This window comes from Aotus nancymaae, unplaced genomic scaffold, assembly GCF_030222135.1.
Source record: "Aotus nancymaae isolate 86718 unplaced genomic scaffold, 86718_ANA_hifiasm-v0.15.2.pri h1tg000019l, whole genome shotgun sequence".
Taxonomy (NCBI): domain Eukaryota; kingdom Metazoa; phylum Chordata; class Mammalia; order Primates; family Aotidae; genus Aotus; species Aotus nancymaae.
This window is the reverse complement of record NW_026988431.1, coordinates 5,468,142-5,488,771: the sequence shown is the minus strand read 5'-3', so window position 1 is coordinate 5,488,771 and position 20,630 is coordinate 5,468,142. Positions and strand designations below refer to the sequence as shown.

The window sequence follows — 20,630 nt, the reverse complement described above, 5'->3', positions numbered from 1 at the left end:
TATCACCAGGCAGGAGCTTGCTTTTTGTTTTAGATTCTTGTATTATTTTATGCTTTCAAACAGCATTTCAGAAGTGTAAAAATTAGCTATTTTAACTGGCTGATGGGCAGGTGAGTGCCTCCTGGTTACCAGTTCATAAGCCAATCTGCACACTGAGCTTTGTAAGTCTGGCATTCGTACCAGGTTCAGGATATTTGGGTTGTTGTTCACTTTTAAATGAGGTGAATAATTGTGAAACCAACTAGCAAAACTGGAGCAATTTCAGTTTAAAAGTAAAGAAATAATCACATGTAGGATTTCATGTATTTATTTATTTATTGTTATTAGAAATAATTAATATGTCTTCCAAAGGCAACTCCACTTAAATCTGGAGATATGTTGTTTTTAAAAGAAGGTAGCCTCTTATAAGTTAAATACGCCAAAAAGAGCCTCCTAAGAATTTTAAAGTTCTGAACACATTGATTCTCTGAGCAGACATTGTATAAGCTGTTTTCAAAGTTGTCAATTTGATGATGTTTTCATCATCCATTTCACCTATGAGGTTTCAGTTGGATTATCTCAGGAATTTACATCAATGGATGAGAGTAGCAACATGGAAAAAAGCTTATACACATAGATAATCAAAACTCATTTCTATTTGTCATTGAAATGTTTTGTGAAATTATTTTCCTACCTAGAGTCACCTTCCTAATTATGATCTTCTTAAGCTAACATTAACATTGGATTAATATTAGCTATATTCACCCTACATTATACTATAAGCACATTCACCCTACATTATACTATATTATTTGAACACTGGAATAATAGAAGAGTTTGTATAGCTAATGTGGCTTGAAGAATTACTATGTTTCATTCAAGTTATCAGGAAAATTTGATGTAGTTCTGATTAATTATATGGTTGTTTTGCAGTTATCCAAATGTATCCCAGAAGCTCCTGCAGGCAGTCCATTTGAAAAACACTATGAAGAGGACTATCTTGTAATTGACGGGATAAAATTAAAAGCTGGAGAATGTATTGAGGATATAACTAATAAATTTAAAGAAATAGATGCTTTGATGTCTGAGTTTTAGAACATTATGCATACTTTTAAAAGTTAATTATAAAAAATTGACATCTTTATATTTATCCAAAATTAAAACCTTAAAAATTTTTAGGAAATAGGTGTACATTATACCAAAGTTGATATTTGCAATAACTTTCTGCTTCATACTTCATATTTTGAGAATGGCCATGATTTTTAGAGTCAAATGGTATTTAAGTTAGTGTTAAAAATTTAGAATTAAGAAACCCTGATATTTGTATTTGTATATTTCTTGTTTGTCTTAATTTTTGAGTTGTTTGTGAAATTTGCCTCACAAACACATGCTTTACAATGATTATTTAGGTCCTTTATTCAAAAGTGGCTAACTTAAAGTGGCTTCCAAGCTACTATAATTCTCACAGGTAATTCAAATCTAATAAACATAGTGAATGTGTATTTGTAGTGGAATCAAACTATTACAAAATAAAAGGAAATAATTTGTTAAATCATTGTTTAATAGAGTTAAAAGTTTTCTTAAAAACCAAAAAATGTCACTTGCTACTTCTTATACGGGAAACAGTTATTTCAACCATGTTTCTCAAAACTGACTGCTTAATAAGTCTCTGGGAGACTTTGGAAGATCAGAATCCTGGACTCCTCCCTGCTGAGTAAGTATCTTTGGAGGTATCATCTGGAAGATGAGAAAATGTAATTTAAAGTGTATAGAGAGGAGTTAAACATATTCGTTATAAGAAATCTAAAAACATAGAACATAAAAACTATATCATTTTTCAGGGATTCCCATGAACAGTTTTAGTAGATATCCTTCTAGATCTTGCTTTAGGTACACTGAAATGTGTGGGTATTCACACTATCTTTAGTTCCTGCTCTGTTTATCTTTCTCTGGGGACACGGGGTGGGGAAAAGGGCATTCCAAGCACATAAAAACCAAAGCTTGAGGAGAGAAGAAATGCACAAGAGCATCACCACATTGGTGAATTTTATTGTGAGTTGCCTCATATTGCTTTAACAAGGAGGCAGCACATGTATAAATATTAAAAATAAATAAGACACCAAACAACCAACATACCACTACAGGCTCATTGAGTGGGTTGCTTCTTTTAAGTATTTTTAGATTCTATAATAATCACATAAAGTGGAGAGTGGAGATGATAGACCCATAACGGTGGAATATTTCATTTGCCAAAGTAAAGTGTGTATGTATTTCTGTCCTCCATGTTTTCCTCATGTATTCCTTAGCATTTTGATGTTGTGTCATAGGATGTTGAGTTGTAAAGCCTATTTGGGTCCATATTTTACCTACTAACTTATCTAAGGCATGTAACCAGTAAATAGAAGGGCCAGAGTTGAGTACATTTCTGTCAGGTTCCAGATCCCATGTCATTGATTACCATCTATAATGTCTTGATGAAGATTTTTACTAGCTGGGTCGTGGAATGATAATCTAGTTTCCTCATATGTAAAATGAGGATGGAACTATTTAAACCAAGCATTGTTGTGAGGAAAAAATGAGATATTTTTTGTGAACGTGGTTTGCAAATCAGTTTGCTCTTCTGTTTACTCCTCTTTGCAAAGATAGTCAAGTATGTGTTTAAGTATATTGCAATTAATAATTACTAAGATCAAATATAACTATATATTTGAAATGATCACTTTCCTTACTCGTATATTATTTAATCTACTACTCATCAGTATCAGAGTTCTTTTTTCTCTTTTATAAAATTAATCTTTGGAAATTATCACCAGCAACATTATGATCTTCTGTCTTTTAAGGTACATCTCACTGTCGAGCTTTAGAAATGGCTTTAAATAACTTTGCTTTCTTAACAGACATTCAGTTAAAAAGGGAAAGGTGGGGGGAAGTCATAGTTTTGATGAGTAGTGGCTGGTTTATGTGTCATTTTGGATGCTTTTCAGCAAATGCCCAAATGCCTTTTGAAAGAAAGCCATGTTATTTTTAAGGATGTGTTCCTGCAGCAAGTTGGAATTTGGTCCTAGGCTCAAAATAACTTTTGAAAACCAGGAAGCTCACCAAAATATTTGATCAGTACTAGTCTCCTTTATTCTTGGCAATTCCTTATTATGACATGTAGTTAACTTCCATAAATTTTAAATTTTATGAAATGAACTTTTTGCAATTTGCAGAGGAAAAGGAGGAGTCAGAAGAGAAATATAAATGTGACTATGTCCCTCTCTTCTGGAGCTTACAGTCTAGTGATGGAAGAATGCAAACAAGCATAAATGTTCCTCAAAGCAGAAAGTGCATTTGAAAATGGAACATCTAAAACCAGAAGGGCGTTATCTTTCCAAGCAGCTAAGAGTCCATAATTACAAAATACTTAATACAATTTCTTCAGGCTCAGGCGTCTCCTACCAGCAGTGAGAGACCACCTCACCAAGTCTAAGGTCAGCAGACAGCTAACTTGGGCTGCCAAAAGCTTTTAATAGAGAAAGTTAAGCCAGAGCTAGGATTTCCCTCCTAATCCCTTTTCTTGGCTTCTCTTGAATTTCAGAGAGGGCCAATGACAATGACACCTGATCTTTATATCTCATTAGTTATTGTTTTGAAGGGACTTTCTCCTTCTACTAGCACAACTGGATCAGACACCACATACTCCATATGATCACCACCCATTCCCCCTCTCCACTTCCTGCTTAGTTGCCTGCCTGCAACTCACTGTCCCCTTTTCTTCCATAAATACCCTTACTACTGTGGATAAAGGCAAGGTGTGGGAGGCATAAAAGTGGAAGTTGTCAAAGGACACTCATCTTGCATGGTGGTTCTATGTGAACCAGTTTGCTCTTGGAACCTTCATGACAGGGAGGAGTAGGGGACAGTGGGTGAATTAGAGAGCAGGCTGTGCTGACCAATCATCCTTCAGCTCCTGCCAAGAGTCCTTCCTACCTCTCCCATGGATGCCTGACCCTATCTCTCAATGGCAGCTACTGTCAGGCAGTGGTAGAACTGGAAATCACCATTAGTCACCTGATTTATGAAAGCCTGACTTCTTCCAAGCAAAGGAAGATTAGGGAGTCAATGTACATCGCTGTGTGAAAATTGCAGGCTATTTGTAAACTGAAGCCCAACTTATGAAGTAGAATGTGTTAAGTACTAGGATGGGGGTGTGAAAGCAGAGGAGAGCAAGATTAATTTTGACTGCAGGAACAGCTTCATTGAGACATTTCATTCATTCCTTTATTCAATACTTGAGGCCAGGTTTGTGCTAGTGCAAGTAGTGAACGTATTGTAGCAAAATATTTATAGTAAATACAGTGAACAAGATAGACATGACCTCCAACATCATGGAACTGACACTAACCTTGGGTAAGTTGCTTTAGCTTCTCTGTGCCTCACTTTCCTTATCTAAAAATCAGGATGATGGTGATGGTAATGATGATGATGATGAAGACAGTAGTAATAATACCAATCTCATAGAGTAGTTGAACAGAATAAGACATGCAAAGCACCTAACAAGGTGCCTGGCACTTGGCATATTATGTTACTGTCAATACTAATTTTATGTTCTGGTTGAAGAGAGAATCAAGGCCATATTTTGAAGATAGAAGGGTGGTCTGACTGAAGAGGATGAAAGTCACAGGGCAAATAAGCACAGAGTTGAGAAAAGTAGGAATATCAAGTAACTAACCCGAGTAACCAGAGGACAGGAGACAAAGGGCGTGAGGGGAGGAATGTTGGCAGTGAAGGTTGGACTAGACAGGTGGGGCTTTGCTCAAGAAGGACCTCGTATATCATACCAGAGGGGCAGCATTTTATTCAGCAGAAGAGTCAGGTTTTTCAATAGAGAAGGTCAATGATGACCAGAATGTCCAGGATGAAACACTCAAGGGTGCTGGGCACTGGGACTGCCTTAGAATTAGACCATTCTGCAATCGGAATGCATCAGAGGGTAGTGGGAAGACATTACTATACCACCCTTTGCCCTTGTGTTTGAAGAAATCTGTGCCCTGATGTTAGCTCAGATTGTCAGTTTTCACAGCAAGCACCTTAGGGTTGCCATTAGGCAGCAAGAACTGGAATGTTAGATGTCTCCGTGAAATCTTATTAAACTCTCAGCTGCTTGGGAATAATGCACCACAGCTGCAGAGTTTTAAATAGAAAAGGGTCTCTGACTGTCAGAAAGGTTACAGGTAGATAGTTTCATTTGTCCTCCATGAAAGCTTAATATCATTGTCTTCTGTTGAAGTCAACTTATAGACCTCATTACTGCAAGTTCATCAAGCAGGTTGAGCAGCCTTATAGATTTTACCACACTCTCAGAACCGTGTTGGGAAAGAGCCAATGCATTTTTAACCAGCTTCAGCAATTTAAAGCTCTTTGGTGTTGTAGTGCATTCATACAATTGTCGGTAACTCTCTAAGAGCAGCATCTATGTCAAGAGAGATTCCCACTATTGCAATGTGAGTTTCTGGAGGTAGAGGCTACATGTACTTCCATTTTGTGACCCACCCAGACCACAGCCTCATTTTTTGCACATTAAAATACAAGTTTCTATATTGATGTTAAACTTCCTGTCAGTGTAGCCTTTTCAAAAACATCCTGAAAAGTTCTATACTCAGACACCTTTCATTCGAATCTAAGATGGTTATTGCTTTTTTCCTCTAACTCATTCCAACATCTCATAACAAACACATGCTCTTGTCAGTTGCTACAATAATGCAGGGTAGCAACCATAAAATGCCAATGCAACCATAAAATGTCAAACAGCAAAGCACATTTTTTTTAGTTTGAGAGTCTGCAACGTTCCACTGGCTTGGCTACTTTGAGTAGGTCACAGTCGTGTCTGTGATTAGCTGCAAGTGTACTTAGGTGTGGCTCAGTTGATTTTGCTAGGCTCACATGTCTTGAGGCCAGTCGGTTATCAGGTGATCTAGAGCAGTCTCAGGTGGGTAAATTGGGGCAACTCGTCTCTGCTGCATATGCCACATTTCGTCTTCTAGTAGGTAGCCTAGGCATGTTTTCATGGAGATAGAAGAGCGACCAAAGTAAGAGCAGGCCCCCTCATGCAAGTGCTTTCCAAGCCTCTGCCTGCCTCATGTTTTTGCTCAGATCTCTTTGGCAAGTTCCATAGCATGTGAATATAGGGCCTTATATGCAATTCATGCAATTCATCTACCACATATGCTCACTGAGGAAGAGAAATTCTTCTTGTTGCATTGATCCCTTTATGATTATGTAATGCCCTTCTTAGTCTTTTCTGATCTTTGTTGGTTTAAAGTCTGTTTTATCAGAGACTAGGATTGCAACCCCTGCTTTCTTTTTTTTTTTTTTTTTTTTTGGCCTTCCATTTGCTTGGTAAATATTCCTTCATCCCTTTATTTTGAGCCTATGTATGTGTGACTTTGCACATGAGATGGGTCTCCTGAATACAGCACACCTATGGGTCTTGCTTGACTCTTTATCCAATTTGCCAGTCTGTGTCTTTTAAATAGGGCCTTTAGCCCATTGACATTTAAGGTTAATATTGTTACATGTGAATTTGATCCTTTTATTATGATGCTAGCTGGTTATTTTGCCCATTAGTTGATGTAGTTTCTTCATAATCCTGATGGTCTTTACAATTTGGTATGTTTTTGCAGTGGCTGGTACCAGTTTATCCTTTCCATATTTAGTGCTTCCTTCAGGAGCTCCTGTAAGGCAGGCCTGGTGGTAACAAAATCTCTCAACATTTGCTTGTCTATAAATAATTTTATTTTTCCTTTGCTTATGAAGCTTAGTTTGGCTGGATATGAAATCTGGGGTTGAAAATTCTTTTCTTTAAGAATGTTAAATATTGGCCCCCACTCTCTTCTAGATTGTAGGGTTTCTGCAGAGATCTGCTGTTAGTCTGATGGGCTTCCCTTTGTGGGTAACCCAACCTTTCTCTTTGGCTGCCCTTAACACTATTTCCTTCATTTCAACCTTGGTGAATCTGACAATTGTGTGTCTTGGGGTTGCTCTTCTCGATGAGTATCTTTGTGGTGTTCTTTGTGTTTCCTGAATTTGAATGTTGGCCTGTCTTGCTAGGTTGGAGAAGTTCTCCTGGATAATATCCTGAAGAGTGTTTTCCGACTTGGTTTAATTCTCCCCATCACCTTCAGGTACGCCAAACCTAAGTTTAGTCTTTTCACATAGTCCCATATTTCTTTGAGGCTTGCTTTATTTCTTTTCATTCTTTAATCTTGTCTTCATGCTTTATTTCATAAAGTTTATTTTCAACCTTCTGCTTGATTGATTCAGCTATTGATATTTGTATATGATTCAAGAAGAGCTAACTATCCTAAATATATATGCATCCAATACAGGAGCACCCAGATTCATAAAGCAAGTTCTTAGAGACCTACAAAGAGACTTAGACTCCCACACAATAGTGGGAGACTTTATCACCCCACTGTCAATATTAGACAGATCAATGAGAGAAAAAATTAAGAAATATTTGAACTCACCTCTGGACCAAGAAGACCTAATAGACGTCTACAGAACTCTCCACCCTAAATCAACAGAATATACATTTTTCTCAGGACCACATTGCACTTATTCTAAAATTGACCACATAATTGGAAGTTAAACACTCCTCAGAAATGCAAAAGAATGGTAATCATAACAGTCTCTCAGACCACAGTGCAATCAAATTAGAACTCAGGAATAAGAAACTCACTCAAAACTGTACAACTACATGGAAACTGAATAACCTGCTCCTGAATGACTACTGGGTAAATAACAAAATTAAGGCAGAAATAAATAAGGCATTTTAAACCAATGAGAACAAAGACTCAATGTATCAGAATCTCCAAGACACAGCTAAAGCAGTGTTTAGAGGGAAATTTATTACACTAAGTGCCCACAGGAGAAAGTGGGAAAGATCTAAAGTCGACATTGTAGCATCATAATTAAAAGAACTAGAGAAGTAAGAGAAAACAAATTCAAAATCTATCAGAAGACAAGCTATAACTAAGATCAGAGCAGAACTGAAAGAGATAGAGACACGAAAAACCATTCCAAAAATATCAATGAATCCAGGAGCTGTTTTTTGCGGGGGGGGGGGGGGGCGGGTGGGAGGAAGATTAACAAAATAGACTGCTAGCCAGACAAAGAAAAAAAGAGAGAAGAATCAAATAGACACAATAAAAAATGGTAAAGGGGATATCACCATTATCCCACAGAAATACAAACTACCATTGGAAAATACTCAACACCTCTATGCAAATAAACTTGAAAATCTAGAAGAAATGGATAAATTCCTGAACACATACACCTCTCAAGACTAAACCAGGAAGAAGTCAAATCCCTGAATAGACCAACAGCATATTTTGAAATTGAGGCAGTAATTAATACCCTGCCAACTAAAAATCGACCAGGACCAGACAGATTCATAAACAAATTCTACTGGAGGTACAAAGGTACCATTCCTTCTGAAACTATTCCAAACAACAGAAAACCAGGGACTCCTCCCTAACTCATTTTATGAGGCCAGCGTCATTTTGGTACCAAAACCTGGCAGAGACACAGCAAAAAAAGAAAATTTCAGGCCAATATCCCTGATGAACATCAACTCAAAAAATCCTCAATCAAATACTGGTAAACCAAATCCAGCAGCACATCAAAAAGTTTACCTGCCATGAACAAGTCGGCTTCATCCCTGGGATACAAGCCTGGTTCAACATATGCAAATCAATCAACATAATTCATCACATAAACAGAACCAAGACAAGAACCACATGATTATCTCAATAGATGCAGAAAAGGCCTTCAATAAAATTCAACAGCCCTTCATGCTAAAGATGCTCAATAAACTATAGTTATTGATGGAATATAGCTCAAAATAATAAGAGCTATTTATGACAAACCCACAACCAATGTCATACTGAATGGGCAAAAGCTGAAAGCATTCCCTTTCAAACCTAGCACAAGACAAGAATGCCCTTTCTCACAACTCCTATTCAACATAGAATTGGAAGTTCTGGCCAGGGCAATCAGGCAAGAGGAAGAAATAAAGGGTATTCAAATAGGAAGAGAGGAAATCAAATTGTCTCTGTTTGCAGATGACATGATTGTATATTTAGAAAACCCTATCATCTGAGCTCAAAATTTCCTTAATCTGATAAGCAACTTCAGCAAAGTCTCAGGATAGAAAAATCAATGTGCAAAAATCACAAACATTCCTACACCAATAATAGATAAACAGAGAGCCAAATCATGAGTGAACTCCCATTCACAATTGCTACAAGAGAATAAAATACCTAGGAATACAATTTACGAGGGATGTGAAGGAATTCTTTAAGGAGAACTACCAACCACTGTTCAAGGAAATAAAAGAGGACATAAACAAATGGAAAAAGATTCCATGCTCATAAATAGAAAGAATCAATATCATGAAAATGGCCATGCTGCCCAACTTTCTTCACAAAATTAGAAAAAAACTACTTTAAATTTCATATGGAACCACAAAAGAGCCTGTATAGCCAAGACAATCATAAGCAAAAAGAACAAAGCTGGAGGCATCATGCCACCTGACTTCAAACTATACTACAAGGCTACAGTAACCAACACAGAATGATATTAGTACCAAAACAGATATATAGACCAATGGAACAGAACAGAAGCCTCAGAAATAACACCACACATCTACAACCATCTGATCTTTGACAAACCTGACAAAAACAAGCAATGGGGAAAGGATTCCCTGTTTAATAAATGGTGTTGGGAAAATTGGCTAGCCATATGTAGAAAACTGAAACTTGGACCCCTTCCTTATACCTTATACAAAAATTAATTCAAGATGGATTAAAGACTTAAATGTAAGACCGAAAACCATAAAAACCCTAGAAGAAAACCTAGGCAAAACCGTTCAGGACATAGTCATGGGAAAAGACTTCATGACTAAAACACCAAAAGCAATGGCAACAAAAGCCAAAATTGACAAATGGGATCTAATTAAACTTAAGAGCTTCTGCACAGCAAAATAAACCATCATCAGAATGAATAGGCAACCTACAGAATGGGAGAAAACTTTTGCGATCTATCCATCTTACAAAGGGCTAATATGCAGAATCTACAAATAACTTAAATTTACAGGAAATAAGCTCATCAAAAAGTGGGTGAAAGATATGAGCAGACACTTCTCAAAAGAAGACATTTATGTGGCCAACAAACAAGAAAAAAAGCTCATCATCACTGGTCATTAGAGAAATGCAAATCAAAACCACCTTGAGATACCATCTCATGCCAGTTAGAGTGGTGATCATTAAAAAGTCAGGAAACAACAGATTCTGGAGAGGATGTGGAGAAATAGAAACACTTTTACACTGTTGATGGGAGTGTAAATTAGTTCAACCATTGTGGAAGACAGTGTGGTACTTCTTCAAGGATCTAGAAGCAGAAATACCTTTGACCCAGCAATCCCATTACTGGGAGATATATATATATATATTCTCCAAAGGATTATATTATATGATATATATATATAATCTCCAAAGGATTATATTATATTATATATATATATAAAATCTCCAAAGGATTATAAATCATTCTACTATAAAGACACATGCACATATATGTTTGCTGCAGCACTGTTCACAATAGCTAAGACTTGGAACCAATCCAAATGCTCATCAATGATATACTGGATAAAGAAAATGTGGCACATATACACCATGGAATACTATGCAGCCATAAAAAGGATGAGTTCATGTCCTTTACAGAGACATGGATGAAGCTCGAAACCATCATTCTCATCAAAATAACACAGGAACAGAAAAAGAAACACTGCATATTGTCACTCATAAGTGGGAGTTGCACAATGAGAACACATGGACACAGGGAGGGGAACATCACATACTGAGGCCTGTCAGGGGGTGAAGGGCTAGGGGAGGGATAGCATTAGGCAAAATACCTAATGTAGATAATGGGGTGATGGATGTAGCAAACCACCATGGCACATACATACCCCTGTAACAAACCTGCAGGTTCTACACATGTATCCCAGAACTTAAAGTATAATAATAAAAAAATATATTTTAGAACTGATAAATGAATTCAGTAAAGTTGCAGGATACAACTTTAGCATACAAAGATCAGTAGTATTTCTGCACACCAAAACAAACTAGATGAAAAGGAAATCAGGAAAGCAATCCAATTTACAACAGCTACAAAAACTTAATAAAATAAAATACCTAGAAATAAACTTAACCAAAGAGGTGAAAGACCTCGTACAAAACTGCAAAACACTGATGAAAGAAATTGAAGAGCCACAAGTCAAAAGACATCCCAGGTTTATGTATTGAAAGAATTAGTATTGTAAAAATGAACTTACTATGTCAAGCAATCTACAGAGTCAATGCAATTGCCATTAAAACACCAGTAACGTTCTTCACAGAAATAGGAAAAAAAATTATTTATATAGAATTAAAAAAGAGCTCAAATAGCCAAAGCAATTCTGAGCAAAAAGAACAAAGCTGGAGGCATACTACCAGATTTCAAATATATTCTACAAAGCTGTAATAACCAGAATAGCATTGTACACAGCATAAAAACAGACATAGAAACCAAGTGAAATATAACAGAGAATCCAGAAATTAATCCATGCATTTACAGTAATCTGATTTGTTGTAAAAGCACCAGGAACACTCTGTGATGAAAGGACAATCTCTTCAATAAATGGTGCGGGAAAACTTGACGTCCATATACGGAAAATGAAACGACCCCTATCTCTCACCATATAGAAAAATCAAATCAAAGTGGATTAAATACTTAAAACTCAAAACTATAAAACTATTAGGAGAAAGCATAAAGGAAATGATTCAAAACATTGGTCTAGGCAAAGATTTTAGGACTAAGAATTCAAAAGCACAGACAACACAAGCAAAAATAAATGGGACTATGTTAAAACACTTTTGCATAGCAAAGGAGACAATAAACTCAGTGAAGAGACAACCTGACAACCTGTTGAATGAGAGGAAATATTTGCTCATTTGACAAGGGACCAATATCCAGAATATATAAGGAACTCAACTATTCAACAGCAAACAAAACAAAATAAATTAACAACAATAACAACAAACAATCTGATTAAAAGGCGAGTAAAAGATCAGAATTGACACTCCTCAACAGATGACAAAAAACCAACAAGTACATGAAAGAAATGCTAAACATCACTATTAGGAAAAATACAAATTAAAACCACAATAAGATATCATCTGAGGTGAGTGAAAATGGCTATTACAAGCCACAAAAAAGAACAAATTCTGATGAGAATGCAGAGAAACAGGAACTCTTAAACACTGTTGGTGGGAATGTAAATTAATATAGCCATTATGGAAAACAGTATGGAGGTTTCTAAAAAATCTAAAAATAGAACTACTACACAATCCAGCAATTTTATTACTGGGTATTTATCCAAAGGTAAAGAAATCGCTTTATCAAAGGAATACCCATACACCCATGTTTACTTCAGCACTATTCACAATAACTAAGATAGGGAATCAAACTTAGTGTCCACCAACAAGTGAATGGAGACAGATAACTGCATATATACACAATGAAATACTAATGAGCCATAAAATGGAGAAAGATAACTGTATATATACACACACTAAAATACTACTGAGTCATAAAAAAGAATGAAGTCCTGTCATTTGCAGCAACATTGGTGGAACTGGAGGTCATTATGATAAGTGCAATAAGCAAGGCACAGAAAGATAAGTATTTCATATTCTCTCATCTGTGGCACCTATAAAAATTAATCTCATAGAGGTAGGAAAATGGAATGATAGTTATCAGAGTCTGAGAAAGGTGGGGGAGGGGATGAAGAGTAATTGATTAATAGATACAAACATAGAATTAGAGGCAAATGGTTTAGTGTTTGATAGCACAGTAGGGTGACTATAGCAAAAAAATTATTGTATATTTCAAACTAGCCAAAAGAGAAGAATTTAAATGTTCCCAACACAAAGAAATGATAAATGTTTATGGTGATGGATTTGATCATTATACATTCTATGCATATGTCAACACATCACCTGTACACCATAAATATGTATAATTATTATGTATAAATAAAATAGACTAATTTTAAAAAGAATGAATCAGGCAGTCAAGGTGGGGAAAATTAAATGTTAAAAGAAACAATGTGTCATTTGATTTAAATGATAAATGTCCTTTTTGCCAATCACTGTGTGACAAATACTAGTCTAGAGTCATTGGACTGGTAAACATTTTGGTGAACTTACAGAATTTAAAGATCCAGAGGGTTATATTCCGGTTTGGACAGGGGTAGGGATTTGGAGGAGGTGCTTTAGAGAATGAAATCAGTTTTTACTGATTCCTTTTATTAAGGTGGTCATGTAGCTTTCCTTCCTGTATCATAGTCATGATCAGTGAATTTTTTGATATTAGATTATTTAGCTGATAATTTCTAAAATCCACTTTTTTTGAATTAAATTGAAATTTATTGCAATAAGAGCCTGAAAACTATTTCGTTTTTTATCCACATATTTCATCCACAAATACACATATTTTGTGTGTTGGTAGTCTCTATTTATAATGTCTAGCTTTGGATGATGGTTCTTGCCCCAGGCCTTGCACTAAGTATTTAAATTCATTCAAAACCATTATTGCTCATAAATTTTACCTTACACAAAATAGATTATAAATACTTTTAGGTCAGGGTCTGGGATTTATGGATTTTATAATCCTTTGACCTAGCACAGCAAGCAAGGGCTTAAGAAATATTTGTTTAATAAATGAACAAATCGAGTTTATGTTATTTAAATCCCTGGAACAAATACCCTTGCCCAAGTGAGGATTAAATTTGCCATCTAACTTGGCCTTTCCAATTATATAAGTCTAAGTTCTCAAAACTGGATGAACCTTGAATGTTTTCACAACTTAGCCTCACACATGGCCACATACGCTTTGTTACTTATTTCATGTGTGTGTCAGCCAGTATTTAAAATGATTCTCAACTTCTGGGATCCAAACTCTTGTGTAGTCTCTTCACGTTGAAAAGGGATGAACTGTGTAACCATTAAGATATTGCAAACATGACAGAATGTGACCGCCAAGGCTCAGTCATAAAAGACAGTGCAGCTTTTACTTTGTTCTCTTTCAGAGAAGTCATCTGGAGTAATCCAACTACCACACCATGAGGGCATTCTAGCAAATCTATAGAGAGGTCCATGTGGTAAGCAACTGAGGCCTCCTGCCAACAACCAGCACTAACATAACAGCCATGTGTGGGAGCTCTTTTAGAAGTAATCAATCAGCCTCAGTCAAGCCTTCAGATAACCACAGCCCATGCTGACGTCTTGACTGCAACTTCATGAAAGACCCTGAGCCAGAACTTCTCAGCTAAGACTTGCCTAGATTCCTGACCCAAACTCATGTTTTGAGGTAATTTCTTATACATCAATAGATAACCTAATGCAATATGTGATGGGCTTGTCTCACCAAATAGATTATAAGCATATTTGAGAAAAGAACCATAAGTTTCATTTCTCACAGTGCTTGGAGTAGCATTGAGAGACTTATCTCAATAACTGATGTTAATGCTTCACAATTACATTCTAGTCAAGTCAACAAATATTTATTAATGCCTACCAGATACTCTTCTAGGGGCTAAGAATAAAAGTAAACATAAAGGAACAAGGTAAATTCTAATGGAGAAAACAGATGATAATTTAAAAATAGATATGGATCAGTTCAATGAATCAATGAAGATATGAAGATAAGAAGAAAATCAAAACAAGGAATGGGGGATAATGATATTTTATGTATTTTAGACAGGGTGTCAGAAAAGCCTCTCTGGTTAGACATTTGTGCATAGAACTATGCATGTATCTGGGAAAGAGCATCCCAGGCAGAAGGAACCACAGGTTCAAAGGTCATGATACTGCCAAAGAATGGCATATTCAATCAGGCCAATATGGCTAAGGCTGAGTTAGCTATTTGCTTCAGATTTCACTCTTTAGTTAATTGAAAATTGCACAAATGCAACTTTACATTTGAATCTCTCACAGTGGCTTGCATCCCTCTTTTCCTGAATTAGAACATGGCACCAAATATTGGTCTACTATAAACAGATCTGTTCATGTAAGTTAGTCATTTTATAAACATATGAATATGGCTAATAAGACAAAATAAGCTAATATTTGTAATTGGAATGAAGAATTAGAAAATTTACTGATTGCAATCTTCCTGTTGTAACTTCTGTTCTCCTAAGCTTTCTGATTTCCTTAAAACCATTAATGCCCACCAATAAATTATATAGCCTTTGTAGTAACAAATATGTTTGAATGTTACTGACATTGTAGGGAAGAACCAGGCTCATTCGGTATATGTTTATTAAGAAATAACTTCTCAAACTGGCAAATGATTAGGTCTCCCAACAGAAGAACAAATAAAATCACATTTTCTAAATCATCTGTCAGTCCACGCTGTGGACTTTACTTCTTTTCCATTACTTCTGAAACACATATCATGGTGAATCAAATGATCATTGAATAATGAATTTGGCCTTGATTACTGTGTGTTCATGATCATAAATAAATGAAGTTATGTATGTATTTCATGAACATCTGAATATTTTAATCTTACATTTCACCTCAGATTACCAAGTGAAGTGTATCCTTATTTTAAAAGTAAACACTCCTTTGAGAGGCATAATACATAACTTAAACTCACATTTAACATTTTAAATTAACATGTAAATAAGAACTCCTGCATTATTTTACTATGAAATTATTTTACTATTTACTGGTGTTCTCTCTTTAATAGATGAGTGATTTTCTTTCTTTCTTGGTCCCTTTTATAAACATAATCTTGGCAAATTAATGAATTATTTTATTTGTTTTTTAATTCGGAAGAGCAAACATCACAGAGGACACATTGGGGAAGTGGAGAATAGGGAATAATAAGGCAGAACAAGGGGGAATCAAAGAGAGGAAGCCAGAAAGAGAGAGACACAGAGATAGAAAGATTCAAAGACAGAAAAATTCTGTAGCTTATATGCATGTGGTGTGGGGAGGAGGAGTAAGTGTGCATTTTTGTGTGTGTGCTGGCAAGACAGTGAAGAGGTAACTACTGAGATATAGCCAGAAAGGAAAAAGGATAACCATTTAAAGACTAGGATTTGTTTGTGGGAAGGAAGAATAGTTTGTTATTTTTTAAAAATGTAATACTGAAAAAAGTAATCACCATACATGCTTTTTCTTAAATAAAAATGAGGCCGTTCAAATTGTAAAAGGAAATATATTAAAAATTCCTAAAAATAAATGCATCTATTAAGTATTTTACCTGGAAGCCTACTACTGTACATTTTTGTCAAAGCAAATTAAAAGCTATGAGGGCTAGGCATGTGTAGTGTCATTTATAATTGAGTTTTCTCAGCTCTACCAGAATTTCTTTTTCTAACCTAATTAGATATAGACAAAAGTATTAAAAAAATCTTTCTGTGATTCATATTTACTTAATATGAATTGTTTCACTTTGAGACAGTTGGCTCTGATAATAATTTATCAAAAAAATTAATTTTGATAGAATCTAGTAAATGAATTTGCAAAATATAAACAAATTTCAAACTTTCTTACAACTTATTTTTCTGAGCTGTAATGCATATGATTTATACATTTAGCACAAACAGCATATGTTGAAGGCTATTCATCTTAAATTGCACAATTTTTAAAAGTATTTAATCTTTAGCTTTAGGACATTCAGACAATTATTTGGAATTTGTCAAACCTCTAGAATTTGGTTTTCTAAGTAGCAAGAACTTTAAATATTCATTTTCCATATAAATGATTATCTCTTAATGACAATTTTAAGAGAATTTTTATATGCTTTTATTGAAAAGAAAAAATATTAACAATTCTTCAAATGTTTTAAGTAGAAAAATAAAAAGCAACCAAACCAAAGAAGTAAATTCTCACAAATATTTTCCCTCAAAGACTTCCTTCTTTTAGAAACTATATTTTGAAGGAAATCTAATCTATGCTTACCTGATTCATTTATACATCTTCAGAGTTGTTTCAAACATCAATACATTTTAAGAGTCTTCTTATAAGTCTTTTCCAAGATATTTTTATTTGGACTAGAAGTTCATGTTTTGTTGACACTAAATGGAGCTTGGGATGAGAGACAAAAAGTTAGCTTGAAGCCCACAGAGTTCAAGTGACTCCAAACAAGGTCAAAAGCATTCTTCTAGTCTCAAATAAGATTGTAGTGAAGAATAGAAGTGTTCACTATGTGATAGCATGTTTAAGTCAAAGATTTAAAAAGGGAATAATACGTTATCCTGGAATCATTAAATAGTTAAGGCATAAAACAAATTCTACACAAAGTAGAATAAGTTGGAAATTCTTATATTTGCTTGGTTTGTGTTTTAATATTTTTTTGTTTGTTTGTAGACTTTTTTTTTTTTTTTGAGATGGAGTCTCACTTTGTCACCAGGCTGGAGTGAAGTAATGTGATCTTTGCTCACTGCAATCTCTGCCTCCCAAGTTTAAGTGATTCCCCTGCTTCAGCCTCCCAAATACCTGGGATTACAGGTATGTGTCACCATGCCGAGCTAATTTTTGTATTTTTAGTAGAGATGGGGTTTCACCGTGTTGGCCAGGCTGGTCTCAAACTCCTTACCTCAAGTGATCTGCTCACTTCAGCCTTCCAAAGTGCTGGGATTACAGGCGTGAGGCACCAAGCCTGGCCAAGACAAATATTTTTAAAAACACATTTTTGTAGTTTTCATATTTGTATTGCTAATTGTCTTAGTGTTTCCCCAAGAAACAAAGATTTGGGGGTGTTTTATTTGGGCGCTGGTGCTAGACAGTACTGGGAGACGATGTCAAGAAGTGACACAGGGAAGGCGAACACTAAGGATGTGTTATGAAGCAAATTCCTACCATGGGCAACTAAAGCTCAACCCTGCTGGGGCAACTCGAGAGCCATCTGAGACATACACCTCAGAAATGTCCTACCCAGAGTGTGAGGAACGTAGGCTATTTATATGCCAGTTCCCATTGGTCATTGGTTAGAGCCTGCCCCTGGAAGGTAATAATTACCCATGCTTCTGCGCTGCCATCTACACCAGAATGGACTGAGGTGATCAGAACCAAGGTGATGTGGGATGCATGGACAACATCTACTACTCTGACATCCATTCTATTTCATTTCAGAATAATAACCATAGGAGATTTATGGTGGAGGATCAAGAAAAGCTCTGTCTGAGTTAGTGAGTTTATGAAAGTAATTTTTAAGCAAAAGAAAATTTGAGAGCCTCAGTTAAGATTTTAAAGAAAAAAAAGTATTTACACTTAGTGTTTGACACTTCGTTTTCCTTCACATGGATAATAGCTGACATTTATTAAACACTTCTTATATGCCCGACACTGTGCTAAGTGGTTTAGCTTTTAATGAAACATTTAGTCCTCACATCTACCCAATAAGATACACGCTATTACTATCTTTGTTTCACAGATGAGGAAACTGACACATAAAAAGTTTCTGTAACTTGCCCAAGATCTAGCAGCAGAACAGGAATTATAATTCAGTCTGGTTTCAGAACCATGTGCAAAAGTTCCTGGGTCTAGTAGGAAGTTTTGCACAAACCCAGCTACCAGAGAATAAATCTGGTCAGGCAGAATACTCACACAGCACATCAGGCAAAGCAAATTTATTACTCATAGACAGGCAGCAAGGATAGATAGAAGCCTGGAATCCATGAGAAGCCAGTTCTTCAAGATGCATGAAAGCCGCCCAGAATGGAGAGTCTGATCTGTGCATGCCCCACTTTGCATTGCAGCTGAGGGACCGCTAAAAGCACTTTGCTCTGGGTTTTATACCCTGGTGTCACATGAGTCTCTGAGTGCAAACACTGCAGACCATCCTAATTTAGGAGGAACAAAGATGTGTTCTGGGATATTCTGACACTTCTGTCTCATCTCAGAATGTTGCTTTCTCAGTACATTTTGCCTGAGAATTGCAAACAACAGGGAAAGCTCTGGCTTGGCCAATGCCATCCAGGAATCTGCCCTCCTACACCGTGGTCTTCAACTCTGCATATACTGATATCTAGCATTCATGGTACAATGGTTAATTCTGTTTCAACTGGATTGTGCAAATGGGGTACCCATACTAAACATGATTTCTGGATGTGTCTGTGAGGTTGTTTCTGGATGAGATTAGCATTTGAATTGGTGGAATCAATAAAGTAGATTGACCTCCTCAATGTGGCTGGACATAATCCAATCTGGTGAGGGACTGAATAGAACAAAAAGTCAGAGAAAGAAGTAATTCACCCCTTTTTGCTTTCTGTGTGCCTGTCTGAGCTGGGATATCAGTATTCTTCTGTCCTTGGACTGACCACCTTGGGATTCCCTTGTTCTCAGACCTTTGAACCTGGAGTTATACCACAGCTTTTCTGAGTCTCCAGTTTTCAGAGAGCAGACTGAGGGACTTCATATATACATGAAGGTATTTATTATTAAAAAAAGGCTCACACAGTTATAGAGGTTGAGATTTTATACATATATATATATATACACACACACACAAACACACACACATACACACAAACATATATACATAGACACACACACACACGTATATTTGCTTTTGTTTCTCTGGAGAACCATGACTAATACAGATTTTTGTTTGGGTACCAAAAATGGTTCCAGAAGAACAGAATTTTAATGATGACTTTTCTAAATTGGTCAAAGGGTTTCTGAAATTGGATCTGTAATGTACTTAGATTTGAAGATGCTAATGACTATTCCCAGTAGTAAAGAGAGGACCTATTTTCCATGGTGTGTAGTGTTTATAGAGATAAACAAATATCTCCATTGGATACCCTAATCAACCACTCCAAGGAGCAGGGAACTGGGTGACTGTGTATATTATGCATAGAAATATTTTTAGAACTCTAATGAATGTAATGAGGTTGGCTGGTTGTGTGTAATGTCACTGGACAAAGTATTGAAAGAAAAGGATGAGCTCAGGGATTCTCATTCCCAGTGCAAGTGCCACATACGTGACCTGAAAGCTTCTGTGTGCCCTGAAGAAGATCCTTATTGTCTGTAGCTTCAGGACTGAGATTGCTGAAAATCAGATAAAGAATCTTATCCGGTTATTGGTTGAATTACAACGCAAGTTGAACTCCTAGCCTTGTAGCATGTCTGCTGTTAAAATGAGGGCATTGATTGGAAAATAAGGGGATCCTGTAAGTTGAAACAGAGATGTGTGAAAAGACCCTGATGAATCCGGGAACCCTGACCCGCTAAATTCTTATTAGTGTTTTTGCCAGTAGAAGTCGCCTTGCTAGTTATAGTGGCCTTTCTATCCTCTGTCTGAGGGCATTGACTCTGTATTGCCTGAGGAAACTGTAATGGCCTCCTCTGATGCAGTTGCCATGCAAGACAATGCTGACTTTCCTCAGGACTCACCCCCAGCACCCCTTTTTACTTCCATGAACTCAAGTCCTACCAGGCCTTTAAAGGTCATTTACAAAGTATGACCCATGAGGAGTCGCACTACACTACCATAGAACCATGTGAGTTTTCTAACTTATATAGACAGAAATGGGAGCATATGAGGAAAGG

The 20,630-nt window shown here is 36.2% G+C and overlaps 1 protein-coding gene across 3 annotated transcripts in view; it reads left to right on the top strand.

Annotated features, from left to right (window-relative positions):
* ZCWPW2 (zinc finger CW-type and PWWP domain containing 2) overlaps positions 1 to 20,630 on the top strand; it is a 408,857-nt gene that overhangs the window by 159,535 nt on the left and 228,692 nt on the right. For all 3 annotated transcript variants that reach the window (XM_064378597.1, XM_064378599.1, XM_064378598.1), the window contains exons 9-12: positions 913 to 6,714; positions 7,072 to 7,145; positions 14,153 to 14,433; positions 17,445 to 17,585. In XM_064378597.1, the coding sequence (XP_064234667.1) occupies positions 913 to 1,074 (162 nt within the window). In that variant the 3' untranslated portion in view covers positions 1,075 to 6,714; positions 7,072 to 7,145; positions 14,153 to 14,433; positions 17,445 to 17,585. The remainder of the gene's footprint in view (positions 1 to 912; positions 6,715 to 7,071; positions 7,146 to 14,152; positions 14,434 to 17,444; positions 17,586 to 20,630) is intronic.